Below are 18,497 nucleotides of genomic sequence, written 5' to 3' on the forward strand. Positions count from 1 at the left end.
AAAATTGCCCTCCACTCTTCTGTGTGTAGGTGCAGGTTCCCAAGTTCAGTGCTTCTGACAAAGAACTAGCTGTCTTCCAAAACAGTTGACATCAATGAATGAGACATTGAAATGCAAACGTTAAAAAAGAAAGAAGTTAACCAGTGTTTCTTTTTCTTTCTTTCTTTCTTTTTTTTTTTCTTTTTCTTTATCTAACAAGGGTTACCTAGCTGAGTTTGTTTTAGGACCTATTGGTAATAACACCAAGGTGAAGACCATATTCCCTCCCCACTCCCTGCCTTGGTCAGACAGGTGTTGACATTACCTCAAGAGCATCACTTGGACTTGAAATTTCAGTCCTCCATGCTAAACTGTTTGTGTGGTGGTTGTTCCAAGAGGAACATAATACATATTCTATTTATATTTGATGACTATGACAGGAAGGAAAGTGTACTTTCTAAAGCACAGTTATATTTTTTGACATTATTTAGTAAAATGAATTTTTAACTTGGAAATAATCCTTTATACTCAACGAGGGTATTATTTTGGTTCAGTGATTCATATTACAAGAATTTTGCTTGACCAGCTCTTTGGAAATGGAAGTACACCCATCTGTCCAAAGCCAGTGTGGCTTCTCAGCACCTGTGAGAAATTATAGATGAAAACACTTAAAACCTGTGATTAATTTGGATTTTCTCAGGACATTGTGGGAAATCATGGTGTAACTAACTGTTAAATCTGCCCTTGTGGCAGAGTCGACCAGTGAAGAAGCCTTGTCCTATTAGTCATTCACAGGTGGATTTTCCTAAGTGACGTTTTAGGTGACAACTCACACAGCACTTGCAGTTTTTCAGCTGGGGGATTAACGGACATGAGCCCTGGCCCTCAGTTCTCCATTGAAGTTCTGTGACTGCCTTTTTTTTTATTGACACAATATAAATCGTTTCTTATCTCCTTGTACTGAAATTCTGATTCATTAGACTCCACTGGAGGAGTCTGTCACAGTACTCTTACTTTGACCGTGCTCATTGATGCCATGAACTTGAGAGGCATAGTTGAGCCTAGTGGTTGAAGGTGAGCCATGATGGGAAGCTAATATTTTGCCGTGCTGAGCTACGAAATGACAACGTCGTATGGTTCAATTTAATATTGTCCTTTGGTCATCTTCCAGTCTGCTTCTGCTGGTGGGATTGATACTGTCTCCACCTGACTGGGCGTGAGAACCCAGGACTTAGTTACATTAGCCATCATGTTTGATAGTGTCCCAGCACAACGTAGCCCAGTCCCTCTGATGTGCCCCAGGTCCTTCTCCTGACTTACAGGCAAGCTCTCCAAATGGGGCTTAAAGAAATTTATTGGTAGGACAGAGATAAAACATTTGTTATTCTCTATTCCTGAAAGTAATAGGGCAGTTTTCATGTTGTTTATAACATGCTATTTCAGTCTTTTTGACTATGAGGATATTTTGGGTGAAACTATTTATCTTGGTTGCACAGTGTGTAACAATATTGAGTCCAATTTTGTTATTTATATACATATATACATAGCATATAAATAAACATGGAATATATATTCTATAAACATAAGTGTGTATATATTTTATAAACATAGTATGTGTTCATATTATATATAATATATAAGGTTTATAAATAAGCATATATCATCAATTATAACTGAAGAAAGTGAGCAAAAAATATAATTGGCAAACAAGAATAAAGGAAAGATAGAGCTAGTAATAATCAATATTTTGATATTTATAAGACCATTTAAAAATAGCAAATGAGCCACTCTATGACAAAAATAATTCTGAGTGTAAATATTTGCTTTAGTCTCTGTTTTTTGTTATTTTTAAAACATTTTTTCCCCTAGAGAAACTTTTTTATGTGCACCTTATAAAGCCTTGTATAGAATAAGTAAAACGCTCTAGATTAGATCACATATCTGTTGCTTTCAAATAACCTTGCATGTCCTTTTCCTTGCATTTTTACAGATATGGTCCGGAAAAAGAACCCCCCTCTGAGAAACGTTGCTAGTGAAGGCGAGGGCCAGAGCCTGGAGCCTATAGGTACAGAAAGCAAGGTATCTGGAAAGAACAAAGAATTTTCTGCAGATCAGATGTCAGAAAATACGGATCAGAGTGATGCTGCAGAACTGAATAACAAGGAGGAACATAGCTCTCATGGCCAAGATCCATCCTCTAGCAGCAAGAAGGGCTTAAAAAGCTCAGTCCTGAGTGAGAAGGCTGGCTTCAATTATGAAAGCCCCAGCAAAGGAGGAAACCTTCCCTCGCATCCACATGATGAGGTGACAGATAGAAATATGTTGGCTTTCTCATCTCCAGCTGCTGGGGGAGTCTGTGAGCCCTTGAAGTCTCCTCAGAGAGCGGAGGCAGATGACCCTCAAGATATGGCCTGCACCCCATCAGGGGACTCGTTGGAGACAAAGGAAGATCATAAGATGTCACCAAAGGCTACCGAGGAAACAGGGCAAGCGCAGAGTGGTCAAGCCAATTGTCAAGGCTCAAGCCCAGTTTCAGTGGCCTCCAAAAACCCACAAGTGCCTTCAGATGGGGGTGTAAGACTGAATAAATCCAAAACTGACTTACTGGTAAATGACATCCCAGACCCGGCACCTCTGTCTCCAGAGCTTCAGGACTTTAAATGCAATATCTGTGGATATGGTTACTATGGCAATGACCCCACAGATCTGATTAAGCACTTCCGAAAGTATCACTTAGGACTGCATAACCGCACCAGGCAGGATGCTGAGCTGGACAGCAAAATCTTGGCCCTTCATAACATGGTGCAGTTCAGCCATTCCAAAGACTTCCAGAAGGTCAACCGTTCCGTGCTCTCTGGTGTGCTGCAGGACATCAATTCTTCAAGGCCTGTTTTACTAAATGGGACCTATGATGTGCAGGTTGGTGCTGTGTGCTGTTTTTTCTCTTCATACAGGAAAAGCAGTTAGTCAAGAAATGGGAATTCGTACATGTGTGTTAAAATCAAGCTCCAGGTACCAGAGGGGTGGCCTGTGAGATTCAGCAGGACAGATGGACAGACTCCATAGCTGTTTCATGCAAATGTGTAATCAGAGGCATCTTTCATCTGTTATCATGGAAAATAATCTCAGTATTTCTACTAGGTTGGGAAAAGTCTTTTCATGGGATTAGCTAGGCTTCATATTTCTGGAAATATTTCATGGTAATTTGATGTTTTCCCAGTCTTCCAAAAATGGCACTAATCTTTATGGTTCCACATGATGGTAGTTTATGCTTTGTTCTAGTTTTAGACTAGAAATCTTTCGCTGTCCTCTTTCCTTCAGTGAGGATCTTTCCTGGACCTGGCATTAGGATTTGGTTTTTATATTCAGCCTGACATCTAACTGGACTAGATTTGGGTCATACTGAGAGTTGAGATAAACTCCAGAAAAAGGAACATAATTGCATATGAAAATTTGGAAATAAAAGTTTACATTGATTATAAAGAAGTCCATGTGATTGTAAGTACTAGGGACACCAGAATGACCTTGGTGCAGGCCAGTCAAGCATTCTTTTCTGCATTTAGGGAAAATAGTCATTTATGAAAGCATTTAGCAGTAATTTAGATTTCTGGTTTTATTAAAAGTGACATACCTTTTTGATCTACTCTTCTGTCTTTAGTGTGTGGCATATGTGAAATAAAAAAAAAAATCTACCATTTCAAATAGAATGAAGTGCAGAACTGACTCTAAAGAAATGTATTCGTTTCATTTTGGCAGTTTTAGCATAGTCGAAGCTCATGGTCAGCTTGAGAAAGTATATTACTTTCTGTTACAGTCTGTAGATTTTTATTGTATTATTTGGCCAGGGGATTTCAAAACATATTAGGTGTAATATTAACCTTCTTTAGGAATGATTAGAAGAAGTACCAGAGAACTAATGAAATTACATCATACTTATTTGACCTCCCCAATCCCTTAAAATATCAGTCATTTTTATCAATTCAATAGCTCTGGCACATTTGCTGTAGACCTCTCTGTTGACCTGGTGCCAGTTAAGAAAGGCAGGCAAAGGAATTATAAATAACAGGTAGTGAACATATTTTGCAGTCCTTGTAAAAAGAATCAGAGGAGAAATTTCCAGGCCTTTAAAAATGTCAGAACTGCAATCTTATCACTTTAAGGGAGATAGAAAGAACTCTTAAAAAGCCAGCTTCATCTTTGTAGAGCTCTCTTAAAAATTCCATCTTACTTTGTGAATTTCCACAAATAGAATTATTTCTGTGGAGCAGCAAATTAAGCCAACATAGTTATTATGCATGAAAGCTGCATGCTTTGAACTGCTGTCTTATTAAAGATCATTTCACTGTCTTATGTCAGATACACTCTGCTGTCAGACCATGATTGGAAAGCAAATACGTGTTTTAGATAAAAGGGTTAGAAGTGAATAATGTCAGTATGTGAAATGGTGTTTTATAATTAGCAAGTAATATGATGTTAATACCTGGATTTCCGGCAGGACTTTCGGTTTGTTCACTCTGGGGACAACTTCTGAGGGAAGCTGATCTGCGCTGTCAGGAAGACTTTAAAATCGAGATTACTAGAGGCCGATGGTTGGGAAGAATTCAGATTTTTTAAACACACTTCCATTTCCCCCAAACAGTTATTTGTTAAGTTCTTAGTTATTTATAGTAAAGTTTATGTTTGGGTAGAATGAGCTGGACACTTTTCCTGGGCAGTGATTTTAGAAATAAAACAGATGTGTGAGCTGAGTTTGAACTAATAGAGGAGAAATAAAACAGCTGATCTGAGACTAGGCTGCCTACCAAGTGCTGTAGTAAAGAAGACAGAAAGTGGTAGGAAATAGCAAGCAGGAAGATAATCTTATTAAGATCAATTTTTTTTTTTTTCCCAGAGAAATAATAAGGCTAAAAAATAGGAAAAAAAAAAGCAGTCTAGAAAAAAGCAGATGATTATTTCAAAGAAACAATTAGATATAGAAACAAACCTAAAGAGAGTTAACTTGGTTCGATTTAGGAATAGAGCACTAAAGGTAACTTTGGGGCCAAATGCTGATCTTAAGTATTTGGCCCAAGCACGAGATGTTGATGCAGAAAAATGTCTGAAGATAAGTAACTTAGTAATATTTTTATGCTGAAATAAGTAGTGGACAACTTCTCTGTGCACATAAGCTGAATAAAAACACATCTGAAATTCCCCTTTTTACCCACACGTGTTTGTGTGCTGAAATGCCGTTTGAGAGATTTCTTTCTTTGGCTCTTGAACTGTGTGGGGACTAAAGGCTGTGCAGGAGAAAATGCTGACTGTAGAATTTCTTTAACGCGGTTCTGTCACAAATGGGTAGGAGGTTAATGGCTGTGTGTATTCTGATAAAAAGATGTTAGTAAATATGAGCATTACAGACCAATAATCAGCCAATTTCAGGAGTTATTTATATAAATCTATAAGCTAATTGAGGTAATAGATGACCAATTCATTAATCTTTTTCAATTAAACTAGGGTTTTGTTTTTTTTTTTTTTAACATTCAGGACAGTTGGTGGTTAATGATAGATTTATGACATTTTTGACCAAGAAAAAAGGAACAGAAGCCAGAAGGAGAGGACTTAAGAACTCCGTGGCTTTGATCTCTATTTTGGTTCGACATGGATGGTTTTATATAATTTAAACTGACTTGGTTGCAAACATGAGATAGACAGTTGGGAAAAAGAAATAATTTAAACAAATGCTAAAATTTCCAGTTGCAAGTCTAGATTATTTGACATGTATTTGTGGGAATAATTGGAAGTTTAGACATACTTGTGCTGACAGTATTCACTTCTGTGTAAATTTTTTTACAAATAAGGAAGTCAAAGAATTACATATTTCTAAAAAATAGTGTCAAAAAACAAGGTTTCTTTATACTGCAGAGTTAGCTAGAGCCCCAATTGGGTAATGCAGGTCACTTTAAAGGGGCATCATAAAACCAGGTCGGGGTTCCCTGTGTGTTGAATTCAAACTTCCACACCACCACCCCCTGCCCCCACCACCCCCAATACCTTGAGGTAGCATGCCCAGCCCTGAAATCAGAAGGGATGCCAATTCTTTAGCAAGAAAAACCAGAAAAGATGCAATGGCCAGCTTAGATCTATTTAACTTGCCTGGGGTGTTAGCTTCTCAATTTTAAATGTTACCTGTGTGTTTTATCAATTGTTACGCTTACATTTTTTAAAATAATGGATGTGAGATGATTGGGAAGCCCTTCATGTAATTTTTATTGCCAGTATTGCCAGACTTTGAGGCTCACATGTAGACCAATAATAGGACAAGAGATTGAGCTCTTCAAAAAAGTAATTACAGCTTCTTTCTTTTTAATCTGCTTTATTATGCTTATATTTAAACCATTGCTGAATGGAGGCCTGAGTTGTTAAACACCAACTTTGCTGTTTCATTAGGCCTTAATGTGCTATGTATTAGGGCATTTGCATCATCTTTATGGGGGAGCTCTGAGCCCTTAGATCAGGTTATAAAAGTCAGAGTCCAGTCAAGATGTGCTTCCCACGGGAAAGTGTTTAAACCTACTACAAGTTTATAAATGCTCACTATGTCCATGTTGCCTTTCCCTATTAGTATACGGCATTGTTCAGGACTTCCATAGCTAAGGGATTCCAGTTCTTAGATTTATTTTGGCCTTTCATGAAATTTGAGGATAATAGAAAAAAATCTCACTATTCACTTAGCAGTTACTGTCTTGTGTTTGAGCTAGGAGCATTACATTTCTGTTCTGTAAATATTTTTATCAGAGTTGCACAATATGTCACATTGAAGCAGGAAGAACAGATTTTAGAGATAGGAAGTCATCCTTTGTATTTGTATTTTCAACATATTTAACTCTATGAGCTTTTTAGGTCCTTAACATAAGCCAGGACACTCGTTTGAACAGGGGGTTAATAGCTTGGTCTGGGGAAAAAAAAATCGGAGAACATTAATCTCATTTTGGTTTATTTTGACTTTTCCTGAATTTTACTTCCAAATATTTATTTTTTTGCCTTGGAGTTTGCTTTGATCTGGTGGAGGAGGGAAGTTGTAGATCTTAGCAGGTTTTGTTTTTTTGTTTTTCTGAGTTGAGAACAGTTGCACTTGAGAACAACTGGTGAATGAGACTTGAATCGCTTCAGACTGTCTATAGAGTACAGAATGTTTGTCAAATGAAGCCTTCCTAGCTTTCAGGTCTGTGTCTCTTTAACAGGTAATAAAGTGTGCAAAATAAAACATATGCTCACCCTAAGGCCATCAAGCAAAGTGAAGTTCTGGCATTTACCAGGTCATTTTCATCATGGAGATGACCGAGCTGGACAGTGTTAGCCATCCCAGTGGAGGAGAATAGTTTGACCATCTTCACTCCCTGCCTGTTGGTGAAATCTCCATGGTGTTGTTACATGAGGGTCAGTCAGTATGATACATGTTGACCTCTCTAGGATTTTTGACTTATCTGCTATCGTTTAAAGAAAATGTATCACTTTGTTGAATATCCGTATCTCTCTCTAGGCAGTGTTTAGAAGAAATCATGGTGATTAGTGCATCTAATCAAATGTAGCATTACTTAACTCTTAATAAAAATGTTTTTAAAAGTTTAAAAAAATTAGCCTCAAATGGCCTGCTCAGCTAACCGTATCAAGTCAGCAGCTTAGTCAGTGCATTTTGTTTCTTGGGTCATTATAATTACAGCGTCCACACAGCTGTTGGAAACACAGATCCATAAGCTGGGTCTAACCCCAGGAAAGTTTGGAGGGAGTAGTTCCCTTTCATTTTCTGATTCCCTTCGTGGAGTCTGTTTCTGAGAATCATTAGACCGCAGACCTCTTGATTTCTTCATCATCTGGTTTTAAAATTTGAAATAAGTGTTGGGCATTTTCAGAATATCAGAAAAGACCTTGCTTTATTGAAATTGGAAGTCAAATGTAAAATTTATTTTTCTATATTGCTTGTAATTTGATCCATACTTTTTTCATCTATAGCTTATATGACCAAAATTGTACATACCTTTTGGGGTTTTCTTCCAATTTTGGATTCACTTCTGACAACAGCTAACATTTATAAAGGATTTCTTATGGGCATAGGTAGAGCTAAGCTATTTATGTGTATTACTTAACTTCTCTTCATAAAAACCCTTGAAGTAGACATTACTATTATGTCCATTTTTTTTTTAAATGAGGAAGCAGGTGTAGAGGAATTAAAGTAACCTGCTCAAGGTCACAGAGGTATGCAAGGGTGGGGGTAAATGAGATGCTTGCCTGTTAGTGAGTACTGAATGGGTGTGAGGCAGAGAAGAAGCAGAATGCCTTCAGAGTCTCTCCTTTGCATGTACTGTGAACCCCAACCGAACTCGGAGCTCTGTCTACAAAACCAGTCTTCACAACAATTATGGCATATGACCTTCCCAAATACGGGGTTGAGTTTACTTCAACTAACAAAGCAATGGAAGATGGGCCAGCTGTTCGTAGGGAAGGACTTACAAAGCTGGTACACGGGGGCTCTTTGATGTGTACTCTGAATCGTGTTGAATTTGGGGTCCTTAGTGGTTTCTTGGAGATTGTTTCTTCTCCAGTCCCTGCACTGTAGTGTCGCCATATTTGAACTCACTAGGCTCATTATTGAAATCATTGAAAATAAAATTAATTTTACTGATTTGTCTTTTCTTTTTAATTACGGGTGATTCATTTTCACTGGTACTTTTGCTACCGAAACTAGTTCTGATAAAGCGAGGAAGAACCAGATTTTGATTTAATCAATTAAGGAGGCAGTTTTATCCCCAAATGAAGTGACATTTTATCCATTTATTTGATCTAGTTTATATTCCCCTCATTTGGAGGACTTTGTTTTAGGGATTTATGATTTAATAAATGGCGATGGACTTGTAATCTTCTCTTCTGGTTACCAGGCACAATCTTAGGGTTGGTTTTTCTTTCTTTCTTTCTTTCTTTCTTTCTTTCTTTCTTTCTTTCTTTCTTTTTTTTAAAGACTTTACTTATTTGACACAGAGAGAGAGATATCACAAGTAGGCAGAGATGCAGGCAGAGAGAGAGGGGGAAGCAGGCTCCTTGCTGAGCAGAAAGCCTGACTGGGGGCTAGAGCCTGATTGGGGGCTTGATCCCAGCACCCTGAGATCATAACCTGAGCCGAAGGCATAGGATTAACCCACTGAGCCACCCAGTGGGTGCCCCTTGGTGTTGGTTTTTCTATGAAGGTTAAGTATTAGATACATCCAGCTTCCATTTATATTCTCCATGGCTTTGTAATTAACATTTTATTCTTTGCCTGCCAATAAGTACAGGACGGGGAGAGAAGACCTCAGAACGCCTTTAGAGTGTCTCAGGGACACGTAAGGCATACTCCAACCATGCTCCAGCTCCGCTGTGTGGCCTCCCGGGATCTTGAACATGAGGGGTGGAGCTGCAGGGAGGGACTTGAGAAATGCTTGTCTCTGGCTTACCCTGCTTACCCTTTAATACTTCAATGACCCGCTGATGTCAGACTAAAGAGACCTGACTTCTTTCATGAGTCCAGTAGCATATTTGGGGATCTTACAATCAACAGCGATTTGTTTTAAGACCTGTTTTTCCAGCTGATGGGTGGCTTCACCATGATGTCCCACCAGCCCCTCCAAGCCAACGTGCAGAAAGCTCAAGTTGTTAGCTCCTCCCCTAACGGCTCCCCCCCTCCCTTGTTCTGTACTCCCATTTCCAAGTTGGCAGGGCTGGAAATGCTACGGTTACCCTGGATTTTTTTCTGATGTGTGTGTCTCCCCCCAAACCGTTGAGAAGTTTGCTTCATGCTTTACGCTTTTATGGCCCCCACCCTTCATGTTTACTTAGGAAATTCTTAGTGGTTTCTTTAGTTACTTCTTTTCTCTTTCTGATCCCTTCCATTCTCTTCCTTTCTCTCATGCTGTTGCCTCCCCCTCCCCCCTTCCTGCAGCCCTCCCCTCCTGTCCTTTTCCTTTCTCTTTTCTTCTTGCTTCCTCCTCCTCTCCTTCCCTTCCTCCCTCTTGTCCTGCCTCCCGTCCTTTCCTTCTTTGATTTTTTTTTTTTTTAAATTCTACTTATGGAGCCACATCCTTCCTTTTGTAGGAAGGATAGCTCTACTTTCTATAAAATGTGTATAATTTTCATTATACTTGTGTCATTCAGTAGAACTCTTTCTCTCCAATAAGACATCGCTTTTCCAAATTCTCTCTCACCCCCGGTCTCCCTTCAGGGTTCCTTAGCAGCTTGCTCTGTTTCACTGTCTTGTGCTTTACTCACTTTGTTTCCTGTACCTGAAAAGCCTTTCTGCAGTCACTGTCTTTGAGTTCCTGAGTCCACAGCTCGGTTGTGACCTCCTTCCGAAGGCCTTTGCCGACCTGTCAGTGTGGCTTAGGTTCTCTTCCTCTGTGTTGTCCTGGAACTTGGTACCTTCCAGCAGAAGCTCGCCCTCCGCTGTTGTCATCTGTTTGCTTGTGAGCTTTCTGCCCCAGACCACTGACATGCTGGGGTTTTGGACTCCATCACTTCTCTGTGGATCATCTATGATTAGCACAAAGTAGGCATGCAACAAAGCACCCTTCCCTAGAGGAAGGATGTCACACAGTGATTCCACACTCTTGTTTTTCCCATTTAAGACACTCTTTAGAACACTTAGTTCTTCTCTGTTTCCCTTCTGAGCCTGTGGCAAAGTTGGGTCAGATGCAGAAGAGTTCTGTGGATAATGCACTCAGCTTTATAATCTACTTGCCTTGCATTTTTTGTTGTGTTTTGCACTTTTCCCCACAAAACATTTTTCCCCCAAATTCTTGAGGCTGACTTTAAGATTTATTGGTATTCCGTCAGCCCAGATACCAAATAACCCTAGACACTCAGGTCGGCATTTTGCTGGGTGAAGTGAGAAAACCAGTTGGGGTAGACTATTGATGGCTGTAATCCAAAAAGCTGATAATAAAAATATGCATAATTTAATATATGCAGGACTTTACCCTTAAAATTGTCCCTTGTACCAGTTTAAGTTTTGCCCCCCCCCCCGCCACACACACAAAAAATTGTTGGTTGTTATAATTCAAAAAAATTTTTTGGATTTTTGACTTACTTTGTGGAAAAGGATGTTTATAGGAATATGGTGGTGACTCCAGCAATGCCAGGGACAGGGTGTGATGGCAAGGGACTGAGAAGATCACTGTCCAGGTAGATTTGTTATTGAACTGTCTAAACTAGCCACCAAACGCTCATCACAGTGGCACGCTCCTCTTCCACACTGTTTTGTGAAGCACTCACAATGCGGAAACACTCCCTGCGTGGACGAGCACAGTAATTCTGCCTCTCGTTATTTTCAGCCAAGATCGGCCCTGACAGATTTCTTCAAGCTATTTGTAACTGCAGTCTCTGAGCAGTGATTTTGAGCAACTTAGCTTTTTATTAAGTGAAGGTTTTACTGTTTTGACTATCAGCCCATAACCTCAAGTCCCCTTAAATTAGTACCCTCCTAATTGTCTCTGTTGCTATCAATTATAGCACTTGAAAATGAACCACATCTGAGGAAGAATTTGTATTTAGTTCAAACAACCCTTTTTGTTCCCCTGACAAGAACTACATGGCCTGAAGTGTCATTTCAAGAGTTCTGAGGCTTCAAAAAAAAAAATCTTTTCCTTTGACATATTCTTTTAGATATTACTCTTACCAGTTTTTGTTCCATATTATTAGAAGGAAGTAAATGAATTAAGGTTAAAGACCTTGCAAAAAGTCAGCCCTTTATATTTTTAATTTCTACAGTGAAACATTTTTGTGAAAAGACATATGTAAATAAATCAGAAACAAAAGCCATGAGACATACTTATATAGAAGGAATAGTTTTTATTTTTTATTTTTAATTATTTATTTTTTTTAAAGATTTTTAAAAATTTATTTATTTGACAGAGAGAGAGAGAGAGAGAGAGATCACAAGTAGGCAGAGAGGCAGGCAGAGAGAGGAGGAAGCAAGCTCCCTGCTGAGCAGAGAGCCCGATGCGGGGCTTGATCCCAGGACCCTGAGATCATGACCTGAGCTGAAGGCAGAGGCTTAACCCACTGAGCCACCCAGGCGCCCCAGAAGGAATAGTTTTTAAAACTAAGTTTAAAATAGAATAAAAAGCCACCATATCCGTGAAAAACAACTTCAACTCTGTTCTTTTTCATGCCTTTAATAGGTATGTCAGGTGTTCCTATTTATCTATGATTCACAAACAAATGCCTCCATAGTTGTTTGTTTTTGGGTGAAAGATGCATTTTGTTCAGTTTTTTGAAGAAGCCCAGATTCGTCTGGTTGAGTCAATAAAGGGGGAGGGGGTGTGTGAATTACAGTCATGTTTTCATCCCACGCAATTCAGGGCCCTGGGTGAAAAATTTTCATGTGTGCTTGCATCTCTCACAATAACTTCATTCATTCAACCCAAGTGTATTGAGCCCCTGCTTACTTCCAAGGATGAATAAAATATCATTCCTTCGGTCTATGAAGGAAGTCGAACAGAAACATTAGCTTAGTAGCAACAGAATCGAACCTTTTCATTTACAGCTAAGAACACTAAGAGTGACAAGCTTATGAGTTTTGTCAGTGAATGACTTCACCATGTCCTCACTGTTTAGCCTTTTCATCCCATTAGCAGGAGAAATTAGATTAGGTATTCCATTTTATTAAATAATAATCCCCTTTATGGGAATCGTACTGTTAGAGAATGCTGGCTGACAGGCATATGCTAGCTTCATGTGGCTATTTAAATTTCAGCAAATTCAAATTAAATTAATGAAAATCAATAAAAATTATTTAAATCAGTCCCTCAGTTGCACTAGCCCTATTTCAAGTGTCCAGTACCCACCCACATGTGACCTGCAGCTACCCTGTTGGTGGACTGTGGAACATTTCCATTGTCTCAGAAAGTTTTGTTGGACAGCACTGATCTTGAGTTTACAGATCAATTTCAGCTACATTCTCCCCCTTGATCTCACAATAATCCCAAAGATGGCCAGGTGTACGCTGTTGTTTTTGTCCATAAAGTTGAGGAGATTGAGATGCCAGGGGGTTGAATAGTGTGTTTTTGCACAGACTTGAACTTCTGGAACTTCCGCTGGGAGCAAAGAAGTCCAAGTAAAGATTAATACTATTAGCTACAAATCTATATCTTCAACTATCAGTAATTTGAAGGCAAAGGTGTGGTCTAGCTTGCTCACTGTTGTTCCAACACCTATTCCAGAGACTGGCACAAACTAAATACTCAGTAGCTGCTAATTAAATGAGTGAATAGGTATAATCTTCGGTCCAAACAGAACTTACAGTTTAATGGAAATTTTAAAGTATGGATATCTGTGTCGAAGGAATGGCCGGATTAACAGGCTATAATTATAATTCTTGTTAGCAAAAGGAAAAAAGATTGAAACTTACACTCTTTATTCTTTTTGTGATCTCTTTTTTAGTCTAATTATAGCTAGGGAATGGTAAGGTTTTTTTTTTCCCCTCCCCTACTCCTTGCTGGGTTCAACCATTTGAAAAGTTTGAGATAATTCTCTGAACGTGTAGCTGCTGTTTCCTGGCCATAAGATTGAAGAGACTGTTGCTGCAAACACACTTATTTTGTATAATTGTTCTTGCTGTCTGTATTTAACCTAGGAAAGAATTGTTTCAAGTTAACATTTATGTGTCATTAAAATAAAATAGATATGGTCAGCAGTCTTAGGTATGGTCTTCTAGAATAATAAATTATATTTTATTTTAGAATGGCATTTAAATGATATACATCAGTTTGTTTCATCTTGACTTAAAATTCCATCTTTTTAAAGGAATGTATAAATATGGTCACAAGGGTAGCCTTTAAATCTTTTTGAAAGAGCAAAGGAATAGAACACTAAGTACTAATGTTTCCCACAGTTGGCTTTTAATAATTTTTTACATATTTTTGAATGTCTATACTAGCTTTAAGTAATACAAAACTAGCTTTAAGCTAGCTATACGAGCTTTAAGTAGTATAAAGCTAATATGATTTATTGCTATTTACCAAGAAGGTAAACAGATAACCTTATAGAAGTGTCAATATTATTGTTCTTGTCATTAGTTGAGATCCTTCTGTTTTCGTTTGCTTACTTGGGTGGTTTTTGAAAGAGCATCTTAAATAATAATCTTAAATAGTGAAGCTGACTGGCTTTCCCTGGGTAAAAAACACACCCTGTAGACACCAGATACCAGGGACTTAAAAGATTTAATGAGGTTTGCAGTGGTAACTTAGTTAATTCCAAACCAAAATGCAACACAGGCAGTTTTGTTTTTGGTTTTGTTTGTCTGTTTACCACACCACCTTTCTTCTTTCTTTCATGGTCTTTTCATCTGATAGTAGTCATTTTTAGCCTGGCCTTTTTTTATTCTTAAAGCTTTTGTCAAATGCTGGAAGGGATACTGTGATCTTAGTAATAACTTTGGTTCACTTCAAAACCCTATGTTTAGGGATTCCCTAGGACTCTAAATGCTCCTGGTTCAGTCCTTTCAGTGTGGACATGGAATATGCATCTTGGAGATTGCAAAATCAAAGACACACTGCTGATGTCTTGTGGTTTCTCAGGAATCCCTGTTCTATAAGCAGAAGTTAAAAACATTTTATATTAGGAAGATTGACAATTCTGAAGCAACTTCGTAGCAAAAGCAAGAAAATCTTAGTATACCCGCTTTGCTCGCATTAGAGAAGAAGGGCTTATAACTTCTGCATTTGTCCCTTTTGATTCAAGTTGATGTTTCTGAACAAAGTACCAGAATTGATGGAAGCCCGATGAAATGCTTCGTTTTGTTTTTGGAAATAAGGTTTCTCCTCATCTCTAGTGAGTTGGGAAATAGATGGAGGGACTTTGCAATATGATGGCGTCCCAGGGCACATTGTTAGTTGTTCTAGTCCCTAAAGTGCTAGGTTAGAAGGGTGCATTGGCTGTATCCTCATGTGGTCTGGCTTTGACATCTCTCACACAGCCCATGGCCAGGCTGCTGGCTGGGAGGGTGCCCCCTCCTTTCCCTTCTGTTTAGAGGATGCCGTGCTGTTGCGGACAGACTGAAGCCTGTGTTCTTGCCATGGTGGGTGTAGACAGCACCCAAAGTGAAACATTGTTATCCTTCGTTAAAGGCTGCGAGAGATGTTTGCAAATTATTGTCTTAATATCTGCGAGAGATGTTTGCAAATTATTGTCTTAATATACAGTAAGTATTGTGATCATGCACATTTCCGGGAGCTGTAATACCAAAAACAAATATATAGGTGTCCCCAGCTGAATTAGCCCTTGGCCAGACAGATTTAAGTCTTTTGATCAAGCTCACAGCCTCTCCGTAAGTGGCAGAACGGACGGCATTCTTAGTTGTGTACAACAGAGGTGCAAACATGTGTCTCAGTGTGCTAAAGGAATATTATTTGCATATTAAGTGGAACCTCTGAAATGATTTTTGAGATGCTTGAGACTTTTCTCATGGAGTGATTTGGATATGAGCAGTGATCACACATGTCATTTCTGAGCAGCTGTTGAAGGAGGCAGAACATGATTATGTCACGTGCCTAATCTATTACATCTGGTAGCAAGAAAAACTCAGTAATTCTCTGATAGAAGAGGAAATCTCTCCTTTTTTGGAGCATTTCTATCAAAAACTCGGTTTTAAGCCAGGAATTTTGGCTACTCATTGGTGGCGCTTGGCGAAGCTGCCCTTTGCAGAGCACACTGAAGAAGGAGAAAGGATTTTATATAAAGTGACTTTTGAATACCTTCATTGCCCTAATGCTGTACAGTTTTAGAATTCGGATAGAAAGAAGAGCTATGATCATTCCTGTGATGGGATTATTTTATTTAGGCCTTTGACCATCCCCATGACCCACTGAGACAGAGCCTTGATCAGATGAGGCCCTGGAAGGTTTTCTTCTTTTCCTTTATCCTGGATTGGAAATCATTTTAAACTTTTTACAATAGACTCTCTTCACCAAGACTTCAGATCCACTGCATTCATTTTGTTTTTGGTGTAATAGTGCCTGCTTGGGCTTTAATTATAAGGCGTTTTGTGTGGTCATTTTAGCAGCTTTGTTTTACCCAAAAGGTAGACTTCATCTTTGCCCAAGGCTTCATTGCTATAGGAACTGAACAGAGGATTTCCTTGGAGAACGACTGCATTGAGTAATCTCTAAGCAACTGCCTCTGGTTTTGACAGCAACCCTTAACTTCACGAGAAGAAATCCCCTGTGATTTGGATACTTCTGCAAGCCTGTGGTTTGAAGGAAACAGTATAAAACCTACTTACTTGAAAATTGTTTTCTTGGCTTTTTAAGAAGAGTATTTATTAAATCCATTGAGCTAGTTATAGTCCTCTTATTACTTATCTTTATCTGTTACTTTGGCCAAAAATGTTTAGCATAATGAGCCTCTCAAAGAGTAGCTATTGAGAAATGAAGAGTGCATTTCTTTGGCTCTGATTATTCAAGTGATTTCATAATAAGCAGAAGTACTATTGTATTTTTTGATGTGGAATAATACTTGGCAGTGTCCCCTCCCCCCTCCTACAGAGAGCACGAAATGAATGATACCTTTCAAATAACATCCATCTCTTCTGTACCAGGTCACTTCGGGTGGAACATTCATTGGCATTGGACGGAAAACACCAGATTGCCAGGGAAACACCAAGTACTTCCGCTGTAAATTCTGCAATTTCACTTACATGGGCAACTCCTCAACTGAACTAGAACAACATTTTCTTCAGACTCACCCGAACAAAATCAAAGCTTCTCTCCCCTCCTCTGAGGGTGCAAAACCTTCAGAGAAAAACTCTAACAAATCCATCCCTGCACTTCGATCCAGTGATTCTGGAGACTTGGGAAAGTGGCAGGACAAGATCACGGTCAAGACGGGAGATGACACTCCTGTTGGCTACTCAGTGCCCATCAAGCCCCTCGATTCCTCGAGACAAAATGGTACAGAGGCCACCAGTTACTACTGGTGTAAATTTTGTAGTTTCAGCTGTGAGTCATCTAGCTCACTTAAATTGCTAGAACATTATGGCAAACAGCACGGAGGAGCGCAGTCAGGCAGCCTTAATCCAGAGTTGAATGATAAGCTTTCCAGGGGCTCTGTCATTAACCAGAATGATCTAGGCAAAAGTGCAGAAGGGGAGCCAATGGCCAAGGCAGACAAGGGCTCTAGTGGGGCTAAAAAGAAGGACTTCTCCAGCAAGGGAGCAGAGGATAATATGGTAACGAGCTATAATTGTCAGTTCTGTGATTTTAGATACTCCAAAAGCCACGGCCCCGACGTCATTGTAGTGGGGCCGCTCCTCCGTCACTATCAGCAGCTCCATAACATTCATAAATGTACCATTAAACACTGTCCCTTCTGTCCCAGAGGCCTTTGCAGCCCAGAAAAGCACCTTGGAGAAATTACTTACCCGTTTGCTTGTCGAAAAAGTAATTGTTCCCACTGTGCACTCTTGCTTTTGCACTTGTCTCCGGGGGCAGCCGGAAGCTCGCGAGTCAAACACCAGTGCCACCAGTGCTCCTTCTCCACCCCCGACGTGGATGTGCTCCTTTTCCACTACGAGAGCTCCCACGAGTCCCAAGCATCGGAGGTCAAACAGGAAGCCAATCACCTGCAAGGATCGGACGGGCAGCCGGCTGTCAAGGAAAGCAAGGAACACTCGTGTACCAAATGTGATTTCATCACCCAGGTGGAAGAAGAGATTTCCCGACACTACAGGTAGGCCATCGTAGGGGGTGAGGTGGGGAGGGTGCAATGTTAAAGGAAACGATCCAAAGAAGCCAGAGGGCTGATCCCAGAATCCTCAGGAATGATTGCGGTGACTTGGGGAAGTTGCAGGAAAGGTAAACGTAAAAGATCATTCGTGAAACTGCAGATTATGGATTTATAGACGTGGTAATCACGGATTTTAATTTGGTCGCTTGTTTCAGACCATTTACTCTTACGCTTCGTACCTGCTTTCTTCCATTTACTGAGTGTATTTTACAATTTGCAGCGATGACGGTAATGCTGCTGAGTTCACTCATTTACCACAAGTCATGTCTTTGTCCTTGCTGGGTGCCTCCACGTGCCCTCATTTCTGGTGGAGCGTCTTCCACATGGAAGGCGCCGTCCTCATGTGTTCTCTTCTCTGTTCCTCCTGGGAATCCGTCAGGGTGAGAACACGAGGCTCATTTTTCTTTTAACGTGAGATTGGACATTCTTCTGGCTTTAAAAAATAAAATTGAGCAACATCCTCATTTTGTAAGGAAACAGTCATCTGAAGGTGAGAATTCTGTAGATAAGGTGACTTTGGATTTCTGTATGCTCACTCCTCTGAGTGGGGAAAGCCCACTTCAGTTATTACAGATCCATAAACAGAGATATAGGATACATTCATGGGTTGCTGTTTTTTTCCCACTTTCATCGTATTATTTTTGTAAATATTACTTTTCCCAGTTAATCTTTCATATTTTCTTTTTTTTTTTAATTTTATTTGTTTGATGGAGAGATTCACAGCGAGA

General features: G+C 39.5%; 1 protein-coding gene across 26 annotated transcripts in view; it reads left to right on the forward strand.

The window, feature by feature from the left end:
• The window catches only part of TRPS1 (transcriptional repressor GATA binding 1), a 251,565-nt gene that overhangs the window by 46,236 nt on the left and 186,832 nt on the right, over nt 1-18,497 (forward strand). For 16 of the 26 annotated variants that reach the window (XM_082721126.1, XM_082721124.1, XM_082721105.1 and 13 more), the window contains 2 exons: nt 1,970-2,898; nt 16,583-17,712. In XM_082721126.1, coding sequence (XP_082577252.1) covers nt 1,970-2,898; nt 16,583-17,712 — 2,059 coding nt within the window. The remainder of the gene's footprint in view (nt 1-1,969; nt 2,899-16,582; nt 17,713-18,497) is intronic. The other 10 variants (XM_082721116.1, XM_082721122.1, XM_082721118.1 and 7 more) reach the window with 1 other exon arrangement.

The sequence above is a fragment of the Mustela nivalis genome, assembly GCF_964662115.1.
Source record: "Mustela nivalis genome assembly, chromosome: 2".
In the NCBI taxonomy this organism is placed as follows: Eukaryota; Metazoa; Chordata; class Mammalia; order Carnivora; family Mustelidae; genus Mustela; species Mustela nivalis.